Source organism: Patagioenas fasciata, chromosome 11, assembly GCF_037038585.1.
Source record: "Patagioenas fasciata isolate bPatFas1 chromosome 11, bPatFas1.hap1, whole genome shotgun sequence".
Taxonomy (NCBI): domain Eukaryota; kingdom Metazoa; phylum Chordata; class Aves; order Columbiformes; family Columbidae; genus Patagioenas; species Patagioenas fasciata.
In genome coordinates, this window is record NC_092530.1 from 25,125,097 (window position 1) to 25,149,864 (window position 24,768).

A 24,768-nucleotide genomic window follows, 5' to 3' on the forward strand; every position below is an offset into this window, starting at 1 on the left:
GCGATGTGTGCCCTCTATGTGCCCCAAAGCCTCCAGGAACTGTAAAAGCCAAGTCTGATAAAGATCCAACACAAAAAACTTAGCAACTGGGTCATTCTCTGTACGGGGGCTGAATGTGTTGTCTAAAGCAAAGGCGGCAGCAGTGGAGACTCACACACGTTCTCTGTGCCTCCAGGCTCGTTATTTTAATCTGCATCACACCATTTCCCATGCTGAACTAACTAACGATGCTTGACATCGACTGAGACAAAACACACCTATTTATAAAGCTGGGCATGGATCAAAAAAAAACCAGAAAAGCCAAGAGGAGGAAAGTGTCACTGCTGCAGCCGCCAACAGGCCCATGCTCTGTCTGTTCTGCAACTCTTAGGTTTTTTCTTTCCTTCCTTAGGAGGCAAACTATCCAGAAGAAAGAAAATGTTACATATGGAGTTCACTTAATGCACTATGAACACGCTGCTTCTTACTGACACCACATCTATTGAAATGCTGGGTTCAGACCAGGAGTTTTACTGAGGTTTAATTTTCCCTCCTGTTCACTGACACCCCCAGGTGGAGCCGGTGCAGCGCCAGGGAGCTGAGCTGCAGCACAGCAGCTCCATCTTTCTTAGCCTGCTGGCACCCATACTAAAGCCTCATGACTTCAGGGAACTGATCTAATCTTGATTTAGACTCCCGTAACTTCTCTGCAACCTGCAAAAAGTGAACAGGATTGTCCTAAGGTAAACAGACTGAGCTTAGGGAGTCTCAGGAAAGAAATGTAACAGTAGACTCTCGTCCTGACAAAGATCAACAGGGAAATGATTCTTGTAGTGCTCTATGTAGAATATCTTGAGAGTTATATGTAATCAGATCCCAGTTATGTGTAGAAGTCATTTGTCTCCACTTAGAATATTATAAATTTGAGTGATGAGTTTACTCCTTAAGTTCCGAACTTGCCAGCTGCTCTTCCAGGCTTGATGTCTTCTTAGTGACACTGATGCATCTTCCTTCATTCCTCACCTGTAGAATAAACTCTACAACTTGAGATGAGTTATAAAATGTTTATTCTGGTGCCAGGGTGCAAGGGGATCGCTCCCAAAGCTTGCACACCGTTTTGCCCAAAGCTTTTGTTTTATGCCAGTTATTTCATACATATTTACACCATTTCTTAGAATGGGAGGTAATATTACAATTAGTTCCCTGAAATAATTTTAATATCCCCATATACTTGCTGGTGGTCATCTGTTGGGGTCTTTGGGCTGAAGTAGTAGTCTTCCTCTTGGTTAAATTTCATAAACCCTTGCTCTTTGGCCTGAAAACAGTTTGATATGTGAGTCCATGTCATGCTTTTTCGCTTGGTTTGCCTCATGCCAGGATGTGGTTCAAAGCAGGGATAGGTGGTCTTCTTTAAGTCCCTCTTTAAGCCCCCATTTCTGTTAGTTAAGCTGATCACATTGCATACATTCTTAACCGCGAGCAAGTTACACAATACATTGCTGTCTACACAGTAAATTTCTACTAAACTGTCTATCACTTCCAGGTGATTGACATCTCAATGATCCTTGCAGAGGCCATCAGGAAGACTCATAATGGGGAATCTGTCTCCTACCTATTCAGCCATGTCCCTTCAGAACAACAGATGCCAGCTGCTGCTTGTATGGCTTTTTTTTCTTAAAACCAAAAGTTGTTCAGTTTGTTGTAAAGTTCAGTAGAAGACTCTGCTTGTTCCAGTGCAGTTCTCCACAGCTCCTCCTGCTTGAGTCAGGCTTGCTGGCTCTGGTCCCAACACTGGGAGGCTGGCGGGGGGAAGCTCATCTCTGTAACACTCCAGCTCCACCAGCAACCCTGTGCATTGGGGCTCAGCAGTAGCAGTGACTCAATTTTGCCCATCTGTGGAGAGCGGGACTGATACGGCCACTATTTCTGAGGGGGTGGAGGGGAGAGAGTTTGTCTGTGGGCAGGGTTAGAAGATCTAACTTAGGGTGCATGCATACCCTAAATTGTTTGGGAAGTAGAGCTCCCGAGGCCATGTTGATTTGGACCTACAGCAGACTGTGGGCGCGAGGAGTCTCTAAAGGCCTTGTCGACTTCCTCACCCTCATCTGGTGGCCTGTAATAGACACCCACAGCAGTATCACCCCTGCCAACCCGCCCCTTAATTCTCACCTGCAGACTCTTCCCTCACTCCTCATCCATGCATGGACAGTACTTTAGTACTATTGTAGTTGCTCTCTCACGTAAAGAGCAACTCCACCACCTCGCCTGGCTGGCCTGTCTTTCCTGAGAAGGACATAGCCATCCATGACCACATTCCAGCCATGTGTGCTGTCCCACCATGTCTCTGTAATTGCCACCAATCATAATCTCCTGACCGAACACAGGTTTCCAACTCCTCCTGCTTGTTCCCCATGCTGCACACATTGGTGTACAGATATTTCAGAGAGCGAGCTGAGCACACTGATTTCACCCTAGGGGTATGGGAGGCCTCCCAGCCTTCACCAATACTAGAGTGCTGCCCCACTGGTGCAAGCCCAGGTTCAACCCCATTCCCCTCGAAATCTAGTTTAAAGCTCTCCAAATGAGCCTTGCTAATTCCTGTTGCAGCATCCTTTTGCCCCTGTGAGATAAACCTTTCCCATGTATTACTGTATGGACTGGGGTCTTATAAAACCAGCCGTTATCAAAGAACCCAAAGCCCTGCCTGTAGCCATGTCCCTTCAGAACAACAGATGCCAGCTGCTGCTTGTATGGCTTTTTTTTCTTAAAACCAGAAGTTGTTCAGTTTGTTGTGAAGTTCAGTAGAAGACTCTGCTTGTTCCAGTGCAGTTCTCCACAGCTCCGCCTGCTTGAGTCAGGCTTGCTGGCTCTGGTCCCAACACTGGGAGGCTGGCGGGGGGAAGCTCATCTCTGTAACACTCCAGCTCCACCAGCAACCCTGTGCATTGGGGCTCAGCAGTAGCAGTGACTCAATTTTGCCCATCTGTGGAGAGCGGGACTGATACGGCCACTATTTGCAGAGCGGGTCTGGCCAGGGTCCCTGCACCTGTCCCCATCGCACCCTCCTCTGGCTGGAAAGGGAGATCATGGCATCAGCCTCACAGTGCCAGGAGCGACATCGGTTGGCAAACCCAGCCAGCTTGCCCCAGCGCTTGGGGCTGATCAGAGATCTCCATACAATGAATCGCTTCCCACCTCTTCTTACTTTTTTATAAATGCACGCATCCAACATCTCTCGTTCTTCCACAGGAGCTATTGGGCTCTGTGGGATACGGGGGCCAGGGCGCACACCATAGACACCCACCTGCGCAGCGACACCTGGCACTTCTACTGCGAGTCCTGCCAAGCCAAAATCAAGAGCCGGCTGGCCTCGTGCAAGGGCGGCAAGCCCAGCAGCACCCGGGACAATATGGTGGACTTGATGTCGCTTCCCCCTCCTGGGAGCGATGAGGAAGAAGACGAGACAACATCCCTGCTCCCCGCCATGGCCGCCCCCCCTCCCGGCTTCCGAGACAACAGCTCGGACGAGGACGACCCCAAGCGCCGGGCGAACGCCCAGAGCCAGGAGCAGGGCCGGCACCTCTGTGGCATCCTGTACGACGAGATCCCTGTCACGCTGATGGACAACGTGTAAAATGCTTCTTACTGACACCACATCTGTTGAAATGCTGTAGCTGCTCAATTCAGACCTACGGTTTTACTGACGTTTAATTTTCCCTCCTGTTCACTGACACCCCCAGGTGTAGCCGGTGCAGCGCCAGGGAGCTGAGCTGCAGCACAGCAGCTTCATCTTTCTTAGCCTGCTGGCACCCATACTAAAGCCTCATGACTTCAGGGAAGTGATCTAATCTTGATTTAGGCTCCCGCAACCTCCCTGCAACCTGCAAAAAGTGAAGAGGATTGTCCTAAGCTAAACAAACTGAGCTTAGGGAGTCTCAGGAAAGAAAAGTAAGGCGGCGGCGGACGCACCGCGGCATGCTGCAGTAACCCCCCCGCGCCGCAGCCCAGGGCGACGTGGGACAGTCCCGCCGGCCAGCGCTGTGCGCGGACGCCCTGACCAATCGCAGACTAGATGGCCAGAAGACGACCAATCGCAAAACTCCGCCAGGGCCGTTGTTTAGGCGGCCGGCGGGACAAGGAGTAGAGCTCCGAGCCACGCCCAGCAGCGACACGGGGTCAGGCGGGGCCCCGCCCCTGGCCGGCCAGAGCCAATGGGAAGCGCACAGGATCTAATGCCCCCCAGAACCTAAAAGTATTATTGACAGCTGTCAGTTTGAGCAGCAATTTCAGAGTCGATGGTTAGTACCATCTAGTGGTCAATCAGCATCCAGTCAGAAAGGAATTATTTCTTCACAGGACACTGTTATTATTTGTACAGTGGTGGCAACAGGTGCTCCAGGATGGCAAAGGTGTGAAGGGAGGAGCTGTGCTGGTACATACCCAAGAAGGATGACGAAGCCCTGCCTTTATTATTGCTGTGCTCGTCTTTTAGGTGCTGATCCTGTGGCCTTGCTGTTGGGCACTTGCAAATACTCCTGCAGGAAATGATCCAGGTAAAATGTTCCAGTTCATATTTTTGAATCACAGATTTTTTTCAAAAATCGGCACCTCGGCTGCACAGCACAGAGAATTAAAAGTAATTTTTTTTTTCCCAAATCTATCTATTTGCAGGTGTGTATGCATGAAGATAAATCAATGTTTCTCCTTTCCCTCCCACCAGAGCAAAGTGCCTGAGCGTGGCAGGTTGTGTTCACCCGCCTTTTCACACCCTCTCAAAGCAGCACCAGCAGTAACTGCCCTTCTCATATTGCCCCCAGATTTCTGCTGTGGTGTTAGAGCTGGTGCAGGTTTCCTCCAGGGCCTTCACAGCTCCCAGGAGCACCGCTCAGCCGCAATATGCATTCATGCCATTGCACTCCCATAGTCTGCTCCCTCCCTTCATCTTCTCCAAACGATGTCCACTCCCAAGGAGTCCTCAGCAGGGTTCCATCAGTGAGAAGCAATAGAAAGGGGATGGAAATTTGGCTATCGCTTGTCCCTCTAATATACATGAGAAAAACAGAAGACCTGGCTTTCAGGAGTTAAACGATCAAAAAGCAGGAGCTGGAAAACTAGCAGACCTCAAGCAGCAATCCCAAGATAGGTTTGGATCAAACTGCTTATGTCTCTGTGGACTTTGCTGGTCATTGTCAGCTGGAGACAACAACCGGGCACTCTGGTTTAAAGCACTTTGAACTCTAATCCCTGTGGCGAAGCGGCCACATTCTCCTGTCAGGATTTCCATCCTCTCCAAGGTCCTGGCAACACTACACAGGAATCACAGCAGCTCCAGATACAACAGCGGGGTGAGCTGAATAGCTGGGACCCACTGCTGCTTTCATCACACCCAAGGGAGCTGACAGTCAAAACGAAATGAGTAATGTCTCAATTTTATCCTCATTTAAAGCACGGTGTCTGGATTCCTGTGTAAAACATCCTAACAAATTCCTTGCGTAGGCAGACACAGTAGAGCTGGCTGGGACACCCATGGCTTTAACTGCACGCGAGAGAAGTCTGTCAGGGAAGACAGGTATCTCGGCTTATTTACATCACCCAAATTTATTTAGTGTGCCTTTAAACAGTCCATACACATGATAGGAAACTTTTCCAAAGGTTTTTGTGTCAGGCTATGTAATTCCATGTGGAGCATGAGCAGACAAGGAACATGCCCATGTCTCATTCCACTGCACCAGCTGAGCTGCTGCCCCTTGCTGTCACCCACCCCCCAGTTAGAGGGTGAACAGGGAGGGGGTTTTCTGCAGCTGGGCTATAAAATTGAAAAGCAAACGTGCTGTGTTCAAAGTGGCAGAAATCTCAGGGCTGCGTCTCTGAGGTTTGTTGCACATGCCAAGGGCAGGGGACAGGGATGAAAAGGCTGGGGATGTGCAATGGGTCAACAAACACGGTCCAGGACACTTTATAACGCTCCACTCAATCCCACCTTTGAAAAGCACCTTGGAAACAGTCCTGAATCTAAGGAATATCCACCTCTTGCTAAAGGAACAGGACTCCATCCTCATAATTTTAACCAGGGTCCTTAGAAAGGCACATGAGAAATGCGAGTAGAAAGATCAGGAACACAAAGGGACTGGTGAGGATCCTTTAAAGAGTTTTTCATTGCTAAATCCATAGTTTCTAGTGGAATCTTGAAAATACTATCTATTTCCCAAAGTTTTTTTCCTTTTCCTGACAAATGGTGTGCTTTTTCCTAGCGGATGTTGTCTTGCAGCTACATTCTGCGTAACTCTGGCAGTGTTTACAGTGCTACAGGTGAGCTTCATTCCAAAATACAACCAACCCAATGGGCCACGGGGGATACCTGTGATACAGTGACCTCCTCTGTGAAGGTAACAAGAGGGGGTTCTTGTCAACTCAGTAAAAATTCAAACCGAGAGGGTTCTTTCTGCATCTGAGGGACTTTGAATAGCAGAGAAGAGGATTTATATAAAAATAATCCCTGCAAAACGATGATAGAGGCAGAGAAGCGGGCAGCAAGCGAGCAACCAGAACTGCTCCCAGAGTGGTGGTTGTTTTTTCTGCTCCCAGACAGAAAAGCCTCCAGTCCCTGAAGTGTTCAGTGAGAGCCAGGGGAGGGGAGTGAAATCCAGAGGGTCCTAATGATGGAGATGCCTCCACTTCTTGGCCTCCCACCCCTCTTAGGCCTTAAATTTTTCACAGCCTCTACTTTCCTTTTAGCCTCCCAACCCCTTTTTGGACTCCACTTTTTTTCCCAGCTTCTGCTCTTCTTTCAGCTACCAAGACAAAGGGCTGGGCCTTCTGTTGTTGCTATCAAGTGCCATTCATTAACAGAACCGGCTGCAGTCACCAGGCGACAGAAAGAATTAAAAAAACAACCCTCAGCCACAGGCTTTCTGCATGAAAATGTGTCCTTGATTAAGTGGCTGGTGGTAATTGAGTGGCAATTGTATGCAGGAATGTGCCAAGAGAGGGACAAGGGCTACTTGTCTTGATTGACATCACTATAAAATTTGACAGCGTTAATTTGCTGCTTAAAACTTCCTGGAATATATATTCTCAAGTTATTTCTGATTAAATGCCTCTCCATAGAATCAGGTAAATAAAAATGGGGTTTTGCCATTCATGTGCTTTCAGGTTCTCCTTAGTTGGACAGCTTCCAAAACATGAGGGAACACAGCAGCTCAGGCTATGAGCCGGTTCATTCTGCTACCAAAAGCCAACTCATGCTTGCCAGCATTGTAAACCACAGGAAAAGTAAATACAGTTCTGTAGATTGGATGTAGATAATTCAATTTATTATATTTTGCTTTCAGAGTGAAGCAAGCCAACTGGAATTAGGCGCTTTAATTCTGAATAAGGGTGTCCACACAAGAGTGGAGATACTCCAGTGCAGTTCCACATCCAAACTTCACTTAGGCCATGATCATTTTCCTGAGCACCCTTTGACAGACAGCCTGACTCACAGGCCAGTGGGTTTCAACTACACAATCTCTCCCTTCACCCCATTTAGGCCAAGAACCAGATAAACATCTCCCTCTCCAAAGCTTGTTCTCCTTGTCCCTTCTTCTTCAGGTAATGGCAACACAAACTGCCAATAGACAAGGTATGGCTGAGGAACCTCATGCACAAGCTTTGGGGCCTTGTTTACCTAAGACTTCGGTGCATTAAGAGCTTCTCCTCAATCAAATCTGTGAGATTACCTGGTTCTAAGAGCTTTGCTAGCAATGGTGATAATCATTATGGCAGGTGGACTTTTGTCCTCATAACCCAAGTGCTGTGTGACCTCCAAAGCCATTGTGGTATTCAAAGGGCTCAAGGGCAGCGGGGACTTTTCTTAGAGGGCACTTGTGGCCATTTAATGCTGCTGGCAGCAGCACAAGGCAGCGAATGAGCAGAGCTGGAGAGACCTGGGGTGGCCTCAGCACCCAGCCCCTGGCTCTGTTTGCCTTTGAGGAAAACAAGACGTCATCACAGGAAAGGTTGCTAGTCCCCAGTTTACAGGATTAAGGTTTTAATTTCATCTTTTGCAGGTTTTTCACTCCTGCAAATCCCACCTCTGTGATCCCAGGGGGAAACTGATAGACGTGCTACTTCAAAAGCCCCAAGTAGAGGAAACTCAGAGCTCGTCAATGAGAGGCATATTTTGCATGTTTTAATACACCTGCTGCTGCTTTTAGCCTCAAGTTCCCAGTGCCTGGTTCACAAATAAACTGAGAAGGAGACAAGGCCATTGGGGCACAGGAGACATTCGTTCTGTATTCAAGACCAGGGGAAAAAATGGAATTTATACCAATAATGAAGCAAATGGTTCAAAACCAGAAACTAATATTTTGGGGACTGGAAAGAAGTTATTTATCATCCAAATTATTCAAACTGCAATAGCAGCAACAAATCTTCTGTAGTCTGTATTTTGCAGGAAAGAGAGGCCTTGAAGTTATTTTTAGACTACATAGCTTTATCACTGAAAAATATGTACAGTCAAGTAAAATGAGTAGGAATGACATGACTGCATGCAAATTTTGAAGAAGCTGTTTGTGTCTTATTTTGTATATTTGAAAACATTTGAACAATGTTTACTTTTGCAAAAGCTAAATTAATCTACATAATGCAATCACATGCAGGCTGAAAGTTCACAGGAGACTAATTACAGAATTAGGTACAAAACCACAATTATAAAAGTAAAAAATCCCCTCAGAAATTAAATTAAACAGCCTGTTAAAATAGTACCCACACAGGTTTTAAAAATGATCCAGAAGACAGAAAAAACACCTCTGCATTTGCAGGTCAGAGTATCCGCCACAATTACAATTTCTTTAATCTTATAACACGGCCAAAGGCCATTTCCAACAGAAAAATAAATAGCAGAAAGCATTGTTGTAAATTCTGAGGACAAGTGCAGAAAATGTTGATTACCATCATGGTTTTTTCTCATTGAGTTTGCAGTGAGACCAGTCACACCGGCTGTATATATGAGAAGTGGATGCCTCTTCACACATAAAGCGTGCTACCATCATTTTTTAAATAGGATCCATTCATGATTCAGCCAAAGGAAAAGAGACCGAGCACCCTTGGAGAAAAGGGCAAAGAAAATAAATTATTAGTATTTTTGTAGACTGGACGTTTGCAAGACAAAAAGCAAAAGGTTTGTCTTCTAGTGAAGAAGGTAAGTGCTATCCTTCAAAAGTTAAAAACTTGTTCCAATTTGATAATGTTGACACAATTCCAGCCAACCTCTGAAGCTCAGAGCTGGGGAAGGGTCCCAACCGCGGGGCTGGCCAGGCAGCACAGCTCTTAGGTCCCCAATGTCCTTGACACTGCCCAGCCTCCCCCAGGAGGTGCCTGGGCTTCTGTTTGTGCTGAAAAAGCTACAATTTCTCTTAATGAATCATAGAATCACAGAATCGTCTTGGTTGGAAGGGACCCTTAAGATCGAATCCAACCATAACCCAACTCTGGCCCCAATCCATATCCCTAAGAGCTTCATCTGTGCCTCTTATAAACCCCTCCAGGGATGGTGACTCCACCACCTCCCTGGGCAGTCTGCTCCAATGCCCAACAGCCCTTTCTGGGACGAAGTATTTCCAAATATCCAATCTAAAGCTCCCCTGGTGCAACTCGAGGCCATTTTCTCCCGTGTCGCTACTCAGGAGAAGTGACCAACACCCTCTATGCTACAACCTCCTGTCAGGTAGCTGTAGACAGCTGCGCAAATCACAGGTTGGTGGGTGCTCAGCCAAGCGTGGCTGTGGCTCCGCAGCCCGTCACTCCATAGCCGGGGCTTTGCGTGGGGGCAGCTCCAACGGGCAGCGAACCGGGGGCGCGGCACGGCCTGTGGCTGCGATGCTGGGGCAGCCCGAGCCACCCGCGGCGATGTCACCGGCAGCGTCCCGCGGGGAGGCGGCGGCACAGCCCGGCCCGGGGGCCCAGCGCCGGGGGAGGCGACGCTCGCACAGCGCGACACGGCGGTGCGGCAGCCGGGCAGGGGACACCGGCACAGCACGGCAGGGGGGATCCCGCGTGACGCCGTGGGGGACACCGCATGACGCCGCGGCCCCGCGGCCCGGCGAGGTGACGCGCGCTCGGCGCACGCCCCGGCACTCGGCGGCAAGAGGCAGCGGCGGAGGCACAGCGGCATGCTGAGGTAACCCCTCCCCGCCGCCGCGGGGATCCTCACCCGCCGGGACGGGGGACGCGGGCACGGCACCTGCGGCGGGAACGGGGCCGTTTTCTCCCCCCGCTGACCGGGCTCTCCCTGGGCCCCCCCTGAGGAAGAGGGGCCATCATGGCCGCCGGGGAGGTTTGGGGGGGGGGGGTCGCCTGCCAATCACGCACAACGAACCCCGTCATCCCCCCCGCAGCCCAGGGCGACGTGGGACAGTCCCGTCGGTCAGCTCTAGGCGCGGACGTTCTGACCAATCGCAGACTAGATGGCCAGAAGACGACCAATCGCAAACGCCCACCGGGGGCCGTTGTTTAGGCGGCCGGCGGGACAGGGGGTAGAGCTTGGAGCCACGCCCAGCTACGACGCGTTGTCAGGCGGGGCCCCGCCTCTGGCCGGCCAGAGCCAATGGGAAGCGTACAGGGGTGTGTCTGTGGGCGCAAGGAGTCTATAAAGAGCCGCGCGGCTGGCGGGAAGGGTAAGATGGCGGGGTAGGCGTGAGTCGCTGTGGTGTGTGCTCCACTGTGCCGCGTCCCCGCGCAGGAGGCGGTTTCGTCCCCCTGCGGCAGCCGGCTTCGGTACGAGGTGGGGCGCGGAGGAGAGCGTCGCTGCTACGCCCGCCAACATGCCAAATATTAAGATCTTCAGCGGGAGCTCGCACCCGGACCTGTCGCAGAAGATCGCCGATCGCCTCGGCCTGGAGCTGGGAAAGGTGGTCACGAAAAAATTCAGCAACCAGGAGACGTGGTGAGGCGGGGGCGGGTCCGCACTACAGCTCCCGGCGGGCCGCGGGGCGCCGTGGCGCTGGGGTCCCAACAGCCGCCGCGCGGGGGCTGCTGGGATTTGTAGTGCGGCGCGGTGGGGTCGGGCCTGGCGCGGGGGCTCGGGCGGCCCAGGCCCTGCGGCTGGGCCCGGCCCCGGGGGAGCGGCGGATCGGCGGGGTCCACGCTCGGAGGCCTCGGCAGAGCGCTTTTGCTTCGACCCTGCTGGGCCAGGGACCTGCAGCGCATCCCGTCCTTCCCCTGCAGGTAGCCCCTGGGCAGGGCCGGGTCTCCCGTGGGCGTCCTTCAGCCAAGGGGCCGCTGTGCGGGACCGCTATGCGGGGCCGCCGTGCAGCGCCACTGTCTCGGGTTGAGCAGCTCCCTTCCCGGAGCTCCGATCTGCGGGGCAGCGTGGTGGTCACGTCGGTGGGCGCCGAGCCGGGGTTTACCGAGTTCTGAAACAACCGGCCCGGCAGAGCGCGACATTCCGGGGAGGGGGGAGCCCTGGCGGGGTGGGCTGTCCCGGGGAGCGGCTGTGGAGCTCCGGAGCGCTCCCGGTGAGCCATGTGCTGGGCTGTGCGGCCCCGGCGGTGCCTCTAGCGGCCTCCGCCGAGAAGCACCCGTCGCCCATGCGGGCTGTGCCACGGGCCTTGTCAAGGTTTTCCCTGTATCTTGGTGGGGGTGCAGCCCTCCTACACGTGGAGGGAAGGATTCGTGTCACCCGACCGCAGTGACGAGAGGCTGGAGCAGCAGAATTCACCAGCCAGACCTTGCCGCTGCCACTCCAAAAGCTTAGAGCTGATGGGAATAATTCATCTCCTGGGGTTTGACCCTTGTTAATCAGCCTTTTCCTTGCTTAGGCTGGACCGCAATGACTTGAGGCTTGACAGTTTTGTGCTTAGGGTGTAGCTGGTGCCTTTAAACTACCCTGGACAACATCAAAGTCTTAAAGGTCTACATAAAATGATTCAGGAAGGATCAGAGGCTGACATGCAGCCCATGATGTAGTTGCACTCTGTGTTCCACCAGCCTCTGAAACTGAAGATTTGTCTTATTTTCTGTCTCTATGCTTTATAAGTCTTGCTGGTGTCCTGCTTGAAGAAGCTAAAGGAGAGGCTAGAAATGATTCAGAATTCTTATAGCCTGGTTTAGAGAAGAACACTAGGCATGTGTCCACCACACAGCATAATGTCGAAAACCTTGAATGATTGCTCCAACCCCTCCGTTCTTCTGTGACAGTAATTTTTTCTAGGATAATCCAGGATGTGCATGTGATATAGAATGTTATGTTTCTGTTGCACGGGTATTGCTTGTAACTGAAACTTCAGGGGTAGTGCAAAGAGTTGTAGAGGAGAGTTTTAAAAAGAGTGTTTGGTTTACAGCCATTTCCATTGCGCTGTTCTCACTGATCTTTATGAACTGCTATTATTTGTCCAGTTGGCTTGCTAGCAGGTTCTTAGGTCAGCAGGTAATGTGACTTTATACCCAACAGGTGTTTACCCTTATAAATTGATAGCACATGCTTCTCAGAAAAATATTAACAGAATATTTCATTGATAATTTAGTTCAGTTAATGTCTTGAATCACCTTAATTTTAGACTGTTAATAAGTGCAGTTGGAGTTTACACTTATATGTTAACTACTGTGAATTCAGACACCTGGCAGAAGGTTCTCATGCTGGGTGAGATTCTTTGTGAGAGATTGGTGTATGCTGTCGGTGTGCAATAAAGATGACAGCAGTTTGCTGATGGATATTGAGCAGTAAGACTGTAAGTGTGAGCAGTCATCAAAACCATGTTGAAGAAGAGGGGAGGAAGGCCAGAGAATGAACAATTAAAATGGGAAATCTACCCTCAGGTGCTCTGTAAATGAAATCATGAGTAGTGCGTTGGATGATGGTCTCCTTGCTCCTAGAACTTAATGTAGCAGCAGTCTGCAGAGCGAGTGAGCAAGAAGAAAAATTGTGGAACAACTGTGTCCTTGGTAGACTGATTTCTGATGACTTCCAAATCTGGCAGCCTTCTCTAAATTGAAGTGTTGGAAGTCCTTAGTAGTTAATCCATTCCTACGAAAGTCCTTGTGCAGTATTGCTCTGTATGAAACCTGAAAGCCAAGGCTGCTGCTTTCTTTCCAACTCTGGTGCAGGTGTCTCGATACAGGCGCTGAAGCTGGTGGTTTGCTGCTGGCAAACAGGACCTTTGGCTTCCATTCAGTCCGTTCATCAGCAGGGATTAGTGTGCATTACATCCAGGAGGAAATTAACCCCAAAAGCTTTTCTGAACTGAAATGCTGGAGGGCTTCTCTATTAAAGCCAGTGAAGAGCTGTTCTGACTCTAAATGTAATAATCATCTGCAGCGTAGCTCCTGGTAGGAGTTGAGCTTGGCTTTCTCTGCTGACTGGCCATCATCCTTGCTTGCTTTGTACCCTGGTTTCAGCTGAGGTGGTTGTGCTTCTGGTTCAGGGGAATGAGGCCAGTTCTGGGGTGTTTACATGCTCAGCTTGTGCTGAGATGGAGTGTGCAGGCTGGGAGCTTTTAGCCTTGCTGACTGACCATTAAATTTGATCCAGTGAGCAATGTAAAATAGTTACTGAGCAAATAAGCAACAATGTTCCTGCCTAGCACCCTTGATTATATGACACTGTCACCCACAGACCCTTGGGAATGTGATCCCTTGGTTGCTCTGCAGGCACATGTAATGGCCGTGTTTTGATTTGGATACAAGTCTCCTTTCCCCATCTGTTCTAGTGTGGAAATAGGTGAGAGTGTACGTGGAGAGGATGTCTACATTGTGCAGAGTGGCTGTGGGGAGATCAATGACAATCTGATGGAGCTGCTCATCATGATAAACGCCTGTAAGATTGCCTCAGCCAGCAGAGTCACTGCTGTCATACCCTGCTTCCCTTATGCTCGGCAGGACAAAAAGGACAAGGTAAGGGATGTGGGAAAGGTTTCTGCTGGGAAGATGAATGCATGATGAAAGTAATGGCTGCTGAACAGGGATTAGATGAATGCATAGAAGAGGAGGTGTATTTTAATTTCTTTAGACCTCAGAGCATGGGACTGCAAATTCATATTTCCATAAAGATCTAGCTCTTCTTGAAAATACACCAAGCTGTAATCACCAGCTGATGAAATGATGCAATGCTAACGAGTACTCCTTTTAGTAACTGCTTGTAAATCATTGCCTAGAAGTGGAAGACTGACATCTTGATGAAGGAGTTGACCTTGTTTTAAACACTGTTTTTTCCTGTACTAGAGTCGAGCTCCAATCTCTGCGAAACTGGTCGCAAACATGCTGTCTGTGGCAGGTGCAGATCATATAATCACCATGGACCTGCATGCATCTCAGATTCAGGTAGGAGCTAAAATTGGGGCAGTACTTACCTGTTCCAGCCTGAGCCTCTTTACTGCCTTGCACGCTGTCCAGCAATCTGCTTTTCTTTAGGCAGAGCAGTGATCAGGACTTGGAAACCAGGGACTGGTGGGGACTTTTGGAATCAGTCAGAAGAGGATGGGGAGATGGGTAACTGGTTCAGCTGTAAATTATAGCTGCTCTTGATCAGACTAAGCATAATGAGTACTGTGTAAATTAATGTTGGGCTAGTAAATGATTCATGCAACTTTGTTGCCACACGGTGATGCTGTATTCTTAACTGGTACTTTGAGGGATTTGCGATGGACAGTGGCTTTATCGAGAGTGTTCCTAAATGCTGAGTAGAGCTTTCTGATGTTTACAGAGTTGTCAGGGAGAAGTGAGCAGTGCTGTGTTGGACACAGTGGCTGGTGACACTGCTGCCCTGAGGTTCTCTGCCTCCAGGTGTGCAGGCACAGCTGCTTGTGAAGGTTCAGCTGAGCACGGCAGGGTCTGAGAGCTTGCTGCTGACAAGATGGGCAATCCCACTTATACCCATCCAGTGCTGCTCTTCTGCATAAGCTGGCTTTGGTTCTCTTCCAAGCTGCTGGTGAATTGAAAATTATTCATGGGTTTTGCTGGCTTAGTGAACAGCATAGTCTCACAGAGCATTTGAAATCTTGACTGGAGCTGGGTGAGAGAAGTGCCAAGAGCATATACCAGGGAGAAGAGGGACAGCAAGCTGTTAAATTGCCAGTTGTGTCTTTGAGCAAGTGCTCTAAGACCAAGCAACCAACTTGGTGCAACTGAGAGGTGTGTGGCAGAAGAGAGAACATCTTATTGTATTGCTGCAAACACTTAAACGCAGAGGGGTGCGATACCTCCTTCCTGGTGAAGTAGGTAGGCTGGCTGTCATTTTAACAGTTGAAAATGCAGCTATTCATGCTTCATTATAGTTTCTTCCAGTATAACTTCCCCAGAAATACTTTTTCTCAGATGGAAAATATCAATGCGGGCACAGCTGAGACTTTGGGAAAGATCACAAAATAAGAGCAGAGCCGAAGGAGATATCCCTCTTAAGAGGCTTGGAGTTGTGATGTATGCCATAGGGTTGATGCTTCACCAGCAGCAGTGGCGAGATTCAATGGAATAATTTAGTTTGTCTATACGCTTCCAACATCTGGCCTTTTTCAGCCTGGTTCTTGTAGCTGCAGGGTTGCTGAGCACAGAAGGAATGACGCTGAGAAAATCTGTTGCCCCTGTACCTTGAAACACTTTTCTAGAGTTGCTGGGCTCACTCTCCTGCCTGTCACTCCCTGTGGAGGATTAACTTCTGGCTTCTAGTGACCTTTGAGGTTTACCCGGAGGAGTCGTCTGGGTCTGTGTAAAATAGTGGAACCGGCTGCATTAGTCTGAAAGCAAATATTACTCAAGCCTTTTTCTCAGTGATTTCCTGTAGATGGAAACGGTGCAGGTAATGAGCTTTGAAGATTGGTTTTTGTAAACAGGCGGCTTGCTGCTCTGAAAATGAGCATGTTTGATGCTAGTTTTCTATACTCCCCTAGGATAGAACTAGTTACATATTGTGAAGGTGTCAGATGTAAAGTGTTATTTATGCTCCTAAACTATTTCTGGCTCTGAAGACTTCTTACATTACTGTTCTGTATATCCCAAAGGCTGCTGCCTTGCATTAGTGGAAGTAGAAGGGAAAGCTGTGGAAAGGCAGTGGCTGCATGCCCGATCATGTAGAAAGCTTCTTCCAACTGTTTTTGGAATGTGACCTTCAGCTACATATGTTCCTGTTGTCTTCCTTGCAGGGTTTTTTTGATATCCCTGTTGATAACTTGTATGCTGAGCCTGCAGTTCTTAAATGGATCAAAGAGAACATTGTGGAGTGGAAAAACTGCACCATTGTTTCACCAGATGCTGGTGGAGCCAAGAGGTAAGCTGTCAGACAGCTGCATCCAGGTGCTGCTTCTGTATCTGCTTGAATTCCTGAGAGCGCTTGTGACTTCATTCTGAAGATACGTGTTCCCTCTGCCAGCCTTTCTTCTGTAAGACAGTCTGTGGCATCTACTGAAGAGTGGTCAGATGTTCTTCCTAGGGAATGTTTAGAAGGTTTCTTGGGCTACATGAAAGGTTAAATAGCTTCAAGAATCACAGCTCCATAGATAGCAATTCCACAATTACTACTTCCCTTGGACTAAAGCAGTTTTTTGTAGAATAGTAATTTTGCAGGTTGAAGGAGAGAATTGTGTGGCTCATACCCTTATGCCAAGACAGGGTTATGGCTGCTGCTTAATTATACATTTTTATCCAGGCTGGGTTTTTTGCAGTATTAAGCTTAGTCTATTGAGGAATTTTCTTGTTATCCTTGATTTGAATATCTAGCCTGGAACTTAAGCCTGCTGCTACTCCTCCTCCCTGAGAGGAGGTTCCTTTGGTTCCTTTCCAAAAAGCAGTGGCATCTGTTACATTTCTACTTGGATAGTCTGACAATCTCCCATCTTTCTGCAAATAAACATGCCAGTTTGGGCAATTCAGGATATTCTCTGGTGTTCATGGGGAGAACCTGTTCCTTGATGCTTCTGTGTAAGGGCTATGTGTGAACAGCAAAGGCACACAGATGTGTTCTTTAATCCAGGGCTGTCACACCAAAATGTTGGTGTTTGCTGACCTCCTCCATATACTTTTGCAACAGATACCTTAAAACATGCTAACAACCAAGGGATAATACCACAGTAGAATGCTGATTGGCTTCCTGTAGCTTTGTTGTGACCCTTGTTTTGGACAAGACCTTTTGTATATTAATCTATTTCTGTAGCTTGTTGCGTAATACACTGTATGAATGCCAAATCAGACAGCTATAATCTGACTACTGAGAAAAAACCTCTTCAAAAGCCACTTAAACTGAAATGTGTGGATCTTAGCTGGTGCAATATTTTATGGAGATACTGCAGAACTAAATACTTCAGTCAACAGTTTCGTTTAACAGTCTTGTGTTGGACTCCCAGGGTGATGAGTTGGATGTACTGGAGCTAGGAGTCTACTCATCTTTTGTTCCTGCTCACTCTGAATGCTTTTAAACTCTTCACATATTGATACTGATGAATAGTAAAGTTTAGGTCCCTCTAGTAAGGTTGTTCTGTGGTCTCTTTAACCAAAGTAAATGTGAGGTGGTGGACTCGCATTTCTTGGATGTGCACTCCTGGCACTGTCCTCGTGCTGGTACTTGCATACGTGACAATTGAATGCCTGTATGAGTGCGAGTAGATCCCTGTTGTAGCACAGCTTTAGTCTTTCTAGTGTAGCATTATAAAGATGACAACTTCCCAGGCATTCTGATCACTTCAGGTTTGCCAGACTTGCTGGTTAAGGTTTGTTTTGAGTTTCAAATGCAAATTAATTTACAGTGGTCAGGATGAAAGATTGTTTTATCTTAATCTAGTTGCTGTCATTGCGAGATTAGATCAGAGATTGCAGTTTAACTGCTTGAAGGGAAACTAAGGTGGCAGAGCATCTTCTATTAATTGCTTGGAAGCAGTAACAGATGTGGTGACAGCTTCTTTTACTCCAGTGGCAGTTTGTGCTTAATGGTTTTAACAAAGATTTAACTGAAGCTGTTGTGTGGAGTTAAGCATTGTTTGGAATCTGTTCCTTCCTCAGAGTGACCTCCATTGCTGATCGATTGAATGTAGACTTCGCCCTCATTCACAAGGAGCGCAAGAAAGCCAACGAGGTGGATCGCATGGTGCTGGTGGGCGATGTGAAAGACAGAGTGGCCATTCTGGTGGATGATATGGCAGACACGTGTGGTACCATCTGTCACGCTGCAGACAAGTGAGTAGGGTTGATTGATACTTTCCTAAATCAGAAACCTGGTGTTAACAAGTATTGAGTTAATTGGATTATTTGCATGTCAGGTTTCACGAAGTAACATACAGTTTCTTGATTATCTATCTCATGTCATACAGAGTAAGTAAAAAGCCTAGCTAAAGTTCTCACAGTGGTGGGAACAGCTAGAAGATTGTAGTGTCTTTTCTTTATTTGAAAAATGCTTGTGTTGAAAGTATGGCTTCCACTGTACTGTCGCTGACTATGCAAGGTAGAACTCAGTGCTATCTGGTCCATCACCTTAATGTCATATAGCTGAATTTCTATTAGGAATGAGCTTTCCAAGCTTTGACATATTTCAAGTTTTCTACATTAGAAAAAACAGCATATGCAACATTCAGTATTAAGTATCTGCTACCTTGTGTTGGCAAAAATCACAGAAGGTGGTTTTCATGATCTAATCTAAAAGTCCCAGAGCTAAGAAGGATTTTATTTTTCAATGTATACTTTGTCTGTGGTGGATTTTGTGGTACTTGTTAAATTGTTTTCATCCCCCAAATCAGTAATGGGCTAGAAGGGGGAATCAAAGGTAGGCTGTCCCCTAAGCATGTGGTGTTGTCTTCTTCCATGCTTACCATGTGCCCTGCACTAATGTCAGTTTAATACTTGTGAAGAATTTTTAATCCTTCTCCTTTTCCCCACCTTGTAGGCTTGTGTCAGCTGGAGCCACCAAAGTTTATGCCATCTTAACTCACGGGATCTTTTCTGGGCCAGCGATCTCTCGGATCAACAACGCCTGTTTTGAGGCAGTTGTTGTCACAAACACAATACCGCAGGAGGACAAGATGAAGCAGTGCCCTAAAATCCAGGTGAGCATCTCCTTTCTGTTCTGTCACTGCTGGGGGTGCTAGCACTTGTCTGTCCTCCTGTTGGTGGGGAAAACCCCATAATACTGTCTAGTGCTTGCGGCAGTTTCATTGCTACTGGAATCAGTGGCCGTGTTGACTAGTTCTCTTGTTCCTATTGCTGCAGGATAACAGACCTCTTACAGTGATAAAATGCAGCTTCTAATCCAGTTCATCTTAAACAGTTCATTTAGGTAAACTTATTTCACGGCTTGTTTTACCAATATCAGATCACTGATCTAATGGTGCCATGGTGTAAGCAAGCAGTTGTGTCTGTGCAGTTTGGAGGAGGGATAAGCTGATCCATGTAATACTGTAATACATGGCACTGTAATACTGAAGCAGAAGCAGATAGGAACTTCTGAAGCTGGTAATGCCACCTTTAGCTGTGCATCTGTCACCTAATGGGCAGCACTTCAAGCAGTGTGTCCCTTTCGTGAAGCATAATAGGGCTGGCCGGGGGAAGGTGAGTGCTTTGTTTCTGGTCAGCACAGCAGTACAGGTGAGCTGAAGAGGAGTTGCAGTCTTGTCCCATGGATGTCTTGCTGGTTTGACTACAAGTCATTGACACAGCTCCACAGTACAACGTTCAGATATTTGCCAAAGATAAACAAAAATACTTTGCCATCTAGATGAAAGCTAAAAGCTGGAAGTTGCAAATTTACCTGAGTATTTGGGCATGATAGGTCCATCAGAAGCTTCAGGTACTGCTACAGCATATGCATGGACAAGGACATCCTAAATTCTGGCCTCACAGTGCGGGTGTATGGAGCACAGGCATTTGGAGAAGCTCTGGAAAGTGAGTGACACCATGAAGACTCAGCTTGCACTGTCTTTTAAGTGTAACAGGTTCCCCAGTACTGGGGTTCTGGTGAAAAGAAAGCTCAGCTGGTTGAAGCTGCAGTGAATTTTCAGCTGCTTTTGGAAGTAAGTTCGGAGCTGATTGCAAACTGCTATTGGATTGTTTTAATAATAGCTTCTGGATTATATTCCTGCAACTGAGCACATCTACAAGATGTCATATGCTTCAACTTTTTATAAGCTCCACACTACAGTTTCATGCAGGCAAAATGTTAAGCAGGTAATCACTATGTAAATAGCTGTAGCCAAAGATTGCTGGTGAGTAGTTTTTCAGGCTCTCACTTATCACCTCACTCTTCTGTGCCACCATCTGATGTTCAGTGTTGAGAAATACAGAACTAAAGGGTTTGTCATGAGCCTCATACTCTGTCTGTTCTGCAACTCTGAAGTTTTTTCTTACCCTCCTTAGGAGGCAAACTATCCAGAAGAAAGAAAATGTTACATATGGAGTTCACTTAATGCGCTATGAACACGCTGCTTCTTACTCACACCACATCTATTGAAATGCTGTAGCTACTCAATTCAGACCTGGAGTTTTACTGAAGTTTAATTCTCCCAGGTGGAGCTGGTGCAGCGCCAGGGAGCTGAGCTGCAGCACAGCAGCTTCATCTTTCTTAGCCTGCTGGCACCCATACTAAAGCCTCACGACTTCAGGGAAGTGATCTAATCTTGATTTAGACTCCCGTAACTTCTCTGCAGCCTACAAAAAGTGAATAGGATTGTCCTAAGGTAAACAGACTGAGCTTAGGGAGTCTCAGGAAAGAAGAGTGGCAGACTTGTCCTGACAAAGATTAACAGGGAAATAATTCTTGTAATGCTCTATGTAGAATATCTTGAGAATTATATGTAATTATATCCCAGTTCTCTGTAGAAGTCATTTGTCTCCATCTGGAATATTATAAATTTGGGTGATGAGTTTACTCCTTAAGTTCTGAACTTGCCAGCTGCTCTTCCAGGCGTGATGTCTTCTTAGTGACACTGATGCATCTTTCTTCCCTTCCAGGTGATTGACATCTCCATGATCCTTGCGGAGGCCATCAGGAGGACTCATAATGGGGAATCTGTCTCCTACTTATTCAGCCATGTCCCTTTATAACAGCAAATGCCAGCTGCTGCTTGTATGGCTTTTTTTTCTTAAAACCAAAAGTTGTTCAGTTTGTTGTGAAGTTCAGTAGAAGACTCTGCTTGTTCCAGTGCAGTTCTCCACAGCTCCTCCTGCTTGAGTCAGGCTTGCTGGCTCTGGTCCCAACACTGGGAGGCTGGCGGGGGGAAGCTCATCTCTGTAACACTCCAGCTCCACCAGCAACCCTGTGCATTGGGGCTCAGCAGTAGCAGTGACTCAATTTTACCCATCTGTGGAGAGCGGGACTGATACGGCCACTATTTCTGAGGGGGTGGAGGGGAGAGAGTTTGTCTGTGGGCAGGGTTAGAAGATCTAACTTAGGGTGCATGCATACCCTAAATTGTTTGGGAAGTAGAGCTCCCTAGGCCATGTTGATCTGGATCTACAGCAAAAGCCTGAGAGCCTGCTGGCTGTCCTACCACTCCAAGCCTGACAAGCCTGTGAAGAGCAATGGGGAAGCCTTGACTCTAGTGAAGCCCTGGCAGGCACCTGGGAGGTAGTTCTGCTACAGCTTCCTCCCGTGAAAATAGGTTACTGTAGCTTTCAAACTTGAACTCTGCTTAATTATTAATGAAATCAAATGCCCATTAGTGTGTTAGACAGCAAAGCAAAGGTGAGAGCATAGTCTGTGCAGTACTGCCTTTCTGTGGGAACTTGGTGGTGAAGGTGCATCCTGGACAAGCGTTGTTTTCCCTCTTACATAGAGGACCCACAGTGGTTGTGTGCTTTAGTTTTTAGTATAGGCTAAAACCAGTTTCTCAATTTCACAGCTTACTGTTACCCTTGCTAGCAATTAGAGGACTACTGTCATGTACTATAGCTGCACCTTGACTTGCTGTGCAAATCCTTGATCTTTTTTTTACCAATACACTAGTAAACTGAGCCTCTTGTATCGTCTAGTAGCTTGGTTGTTGCATCTAGCACATGCCTGCTCAGATGCTGGGGTGACCTAATACACAACTGCTTTGTGTCCAGCTGTCTTAGCCTCTCCTTGCCTGCAATCCTGTTGGCCTGTAAGTTACTGACACATTCTGGTTGCTTGTCCTGCCTGCCTTGCTTTGAAAGTGTGGCTCCTTGCAAAAGAACTTAAACCAGGGAGCACAGGAGGCTGCGGGACTACAAAACCTGTCTGCTGCTGCTAATGAGTGCTTATGGCGATGGGTTGAAGAGGCTGGTGATACGTAGTACTGGGAAAACTATAGATCTAACACCAACCTGACAGGCAGCAAAGTGCCTGAAAGAAAAATACCAAAACTAGAGCTGGCTGAGGCTCCTGGATGTAATAAGTATCATCTGAAACTTGAATACTTGGTATCTGTACCAGACAATCGTAAACTGTTAAGTCTCTCCTGGACTATTACTGCGTTATAGACCAAGCTGTTTTATGCTTTGGTGTTTATAAGCACTCCTCTTTTGGTTTTAAGCTGGAGAAAGGGGAAAAGGGAAAAGGAGGAACTTGAAATGGCTTGCTAGAGTAACTAGCATGCGTTTGAGATGCTGGGGTGTAAGTGGAACTAACTGAAAGACTTGGTTAAGATCTAGCTAAGTACTTTTTCAGTTGTGCCTTTTACTGAAGACTTCTCTCCCTTCCTACAACTCCTGTCCTGTGGCAACATTAACAGTTCTATTACAGTTTAGCGGGTTTTTTTTTGTATAAGAATTGGTGTTTGTCTGGAAAGTGTGCGTTTCTTGCTGCTTTGCTTCGCATCCTGCACTGAGCTCTACCCAGAGTCCAATTCCTGCCTCCTGCACCGGAGCCCCCAGTGCCCCAAGAGCCCAGAGCTGGGACATGGGAGCAGCGCTGGGAGGATTTTCAGCAGCATTTGTGTTTAAACTTAAGACCTGATGAAGGAATTAAACTTTTATTTAAAAACATGGTCTCTGCTTATAAATGCTTCTAAAAAACCTTACAAAGGTGATGGGCATCTTCTGAATTGGGTCACTTGCAAGATAAATCATGGAGTAATTTGGAGTAATCATGGAGTTATTTGGAAGGGACCTTGGGAGGTCATCTAGTTTACCCCTCTTGGAGTGGGGCTGACTGGGAGGTTTGGCATGGAAGAAGCAGCTTGGGACCAAGGCTTAATTGTTAAACTGTACTACCACCTGTATCTTGTGCTGTTCAGTTATGTATCTGAGCAGATCTGTTCATGTAATGTCCAGGTAGGGGAAAACCTGAATAGTTTAGCAAGTACAGATGGAGAATAAGTTCTTGCACAAAGCTAATGATGAGAGGCAGCAGGATTATGTCCTGAGAAGCACTTGTTCTAGCTAAACCTGATCCTTTCTCATTGCATACTGTAGATGGGGAAAGTATAAATTAAGTCAGAAGGATGAGGTGGCAGGTCCAGAGAAAGATCTTTGGCCTTGCAGTAGACTTCCAGACCTAGATTGAACATTACCTCAGGAAACATGACCATGGCCTCAGGTAGACTTATGCTGTCATTCACCTGTCATTGCAGTACTGGTCAATGAATAGGTGAACTGGTTTGGGTTGAGGTGTTTCTTCCCCCCAGATAGCTGGGGGTGAAGTAGACGACTGCACCTTCCTTAGAGAAGAAACAGAATGAGCTTTACAGCCATATGTTTGTACAAAGGTGACCATTGCTCTTGATGTGTATATACTGTTGTTGTAGTTATTAAGTAAAACCTGGGGGTTGGAGTGGGGGAAGGGCACAGACTTAAACTGCTGCATGACAGCACTGTGGCTCTGAAAAGGATGTGCTTGTGCTGTTTTGAGCTACCTGCTGCGGTGGAGGTGACTGATTCTCCAGCCTGTCCTGGAGAGCACGCAGGGTGCTCTGGAGGTGAACTGTGTGCTGTCTTAGGCTTTCTTCACAGCTGCTGAAGAAATACCATAGAAAGCAGGAAAAATCCCAGGTGGGTAACTTGCTAAGCTGTTACTGGAGTGTGGCTGCAGAGATGCAGGTGCTGATCCTGCTGCTAGTAGCTGCTTTCTGTCTATCTGTGGCCTGCTATAAAAGCATCAGCGGAAGAGAACACATCAACAGAGCTGCATCTTAGCCCAGCTCACCTGCCCTGGTAGCTGAAGCTAACAAGCAGGAATGCCTTAAGCCACTGTGAAAGCTGGGCTTAACCATTTGTGCCTTGCAGGCATCAGGACTTGTCTGCTGTTCGCAGCAAGATGAGACACACCTCAAGCTGCTGTCAGCAGCAGCTCCCTCCTGCTGTTTCTCCCTTTCCTTACTAGTGTACAGATGATTTTTCAGCTCCTGGAGTCAGTCTTTCTGTGATACAGAGAAAGCAGGAGCTTGCCTTGCTGCTCTTGGGCAATGGGAAAGTCCTGAGGGTTAACAGAAAGCCCTTCTCTGAACTGCAGGGAGCAGCAAAATCCACAGGAGGAATGAGCCCTTTCTAAGACACAACAGGCCTGAGCGTCCTCGCTGCCTTCCTGGGGCTCCCTGCTCCTGCCTGGGTGGAAAGAAAGGGTTGTGGCAGGAGGCTGTGGTTAAAAATGAGCAGGAAGAATTAAACTGTGGCCGTGTGGAGTGCGGGGACTGGCTCACAGCTGAGCGGTGGTGGCTGGAGGGGGCTCAGGCCCTGGGTGGCCCTGCTGGTGCCCTGCCTGTCCCTGCAGGCAAGAGGCTGAAAAATCCCCTTGATCAGATAGAGAAAACCTGCTTCATCCTTCCTGTAGAACAGAATAAAGCGTTCCTGGAAATGGCCATCGGCGAGGCTGCGTCTGGGCCCTGACTGCCTTGTTCTGTGGAAGATTTAAAACTCATCTAAAATGGCTGGCAGTGGTTCTTCTCT

The 24,768-nt window shown here is 47.8% G+C and overlaps 1 protein-coding gene and 1 long non-coding RNA gene across 3 annotated transcripts; one reads left to right on the plus strand and one right to left on the minus strand.

Annotated features, from left to right (window-relative positions):
• Positions 1 to 8,514: 8,514 nt before the first annotated feature.
• On the minus strand, positions 8,515 to 10,412 carry LOC139828860 (uncharacterized). The gene is made up of 2 exons (XR_011740910.1): positions 10,172 to 10,412; positions 8,515 to 9,064 (listed from the first exon to the last, which is right to left on the minus strand). It is a non-coding gene; the product is annotated as an uncharacterized lncRNA (long non-coding RNA).
• Positions 10,002 to 22,867, plus strand: PRPS1 (phosphoribosyl pyrophosphate synthetase 1). 2 transcript variants are annotated; one of them, XM_065846200.2, is made up of 8 exons: positions 10,002 to 10,138; positions 10,700 to 10,903; positions 13,665 to 13,848; positions 14,176 to 14,274; positions 16,089 to 16,213; positions 17,938 to 18,111; positions 18,815 to 18,974; positions 20,875 to 22,867. In XM_065846200.2, the coding sequence occupies exons 1-8, from the start codon at positions 10,131 to 10,133 to the stop codon at positions 20,965 to 20,967; spliced, it is 1,047 nt and encodes a 348-aa protein (XP_065702272.1). In that variant the 5' UTR covers positions 10,002 to 10,130; the 3' UTR covers positions 20,968 to 22,867. The 2 variants fall into 2 exon arrangements, with proteins under 2 accessions (XP_065702272.1, XP_065702273.1); XM_065846201.2 differs by lacking the exons at positions 10,002 to 10,138; positions 10,700 to 10,903 and adding an exon at positions 11,045 to 11,184.
• Positions 22,868 to 24,768: the final 1,901 nt, after the last annotated feature.

Coding starts and splice junctions, on each gene's coding strand:
- PRPS1 (XM_065846200.2), top strand. Junction 10,904..13,664: donor TTCAGCAACCAGGAGACGTG/GTGAGGCGGGGG, acceptor CATCTGTTCTAG/TGTGGAAATAGGTGAGAGTG. Junction 16,214..17,937: donor GATGCTGGTGGAGCCAAGAG/GTAAGCTGTCAG, acceptor TTCCTTCCTCAG/AGTGACCTCCATTGCTGATC.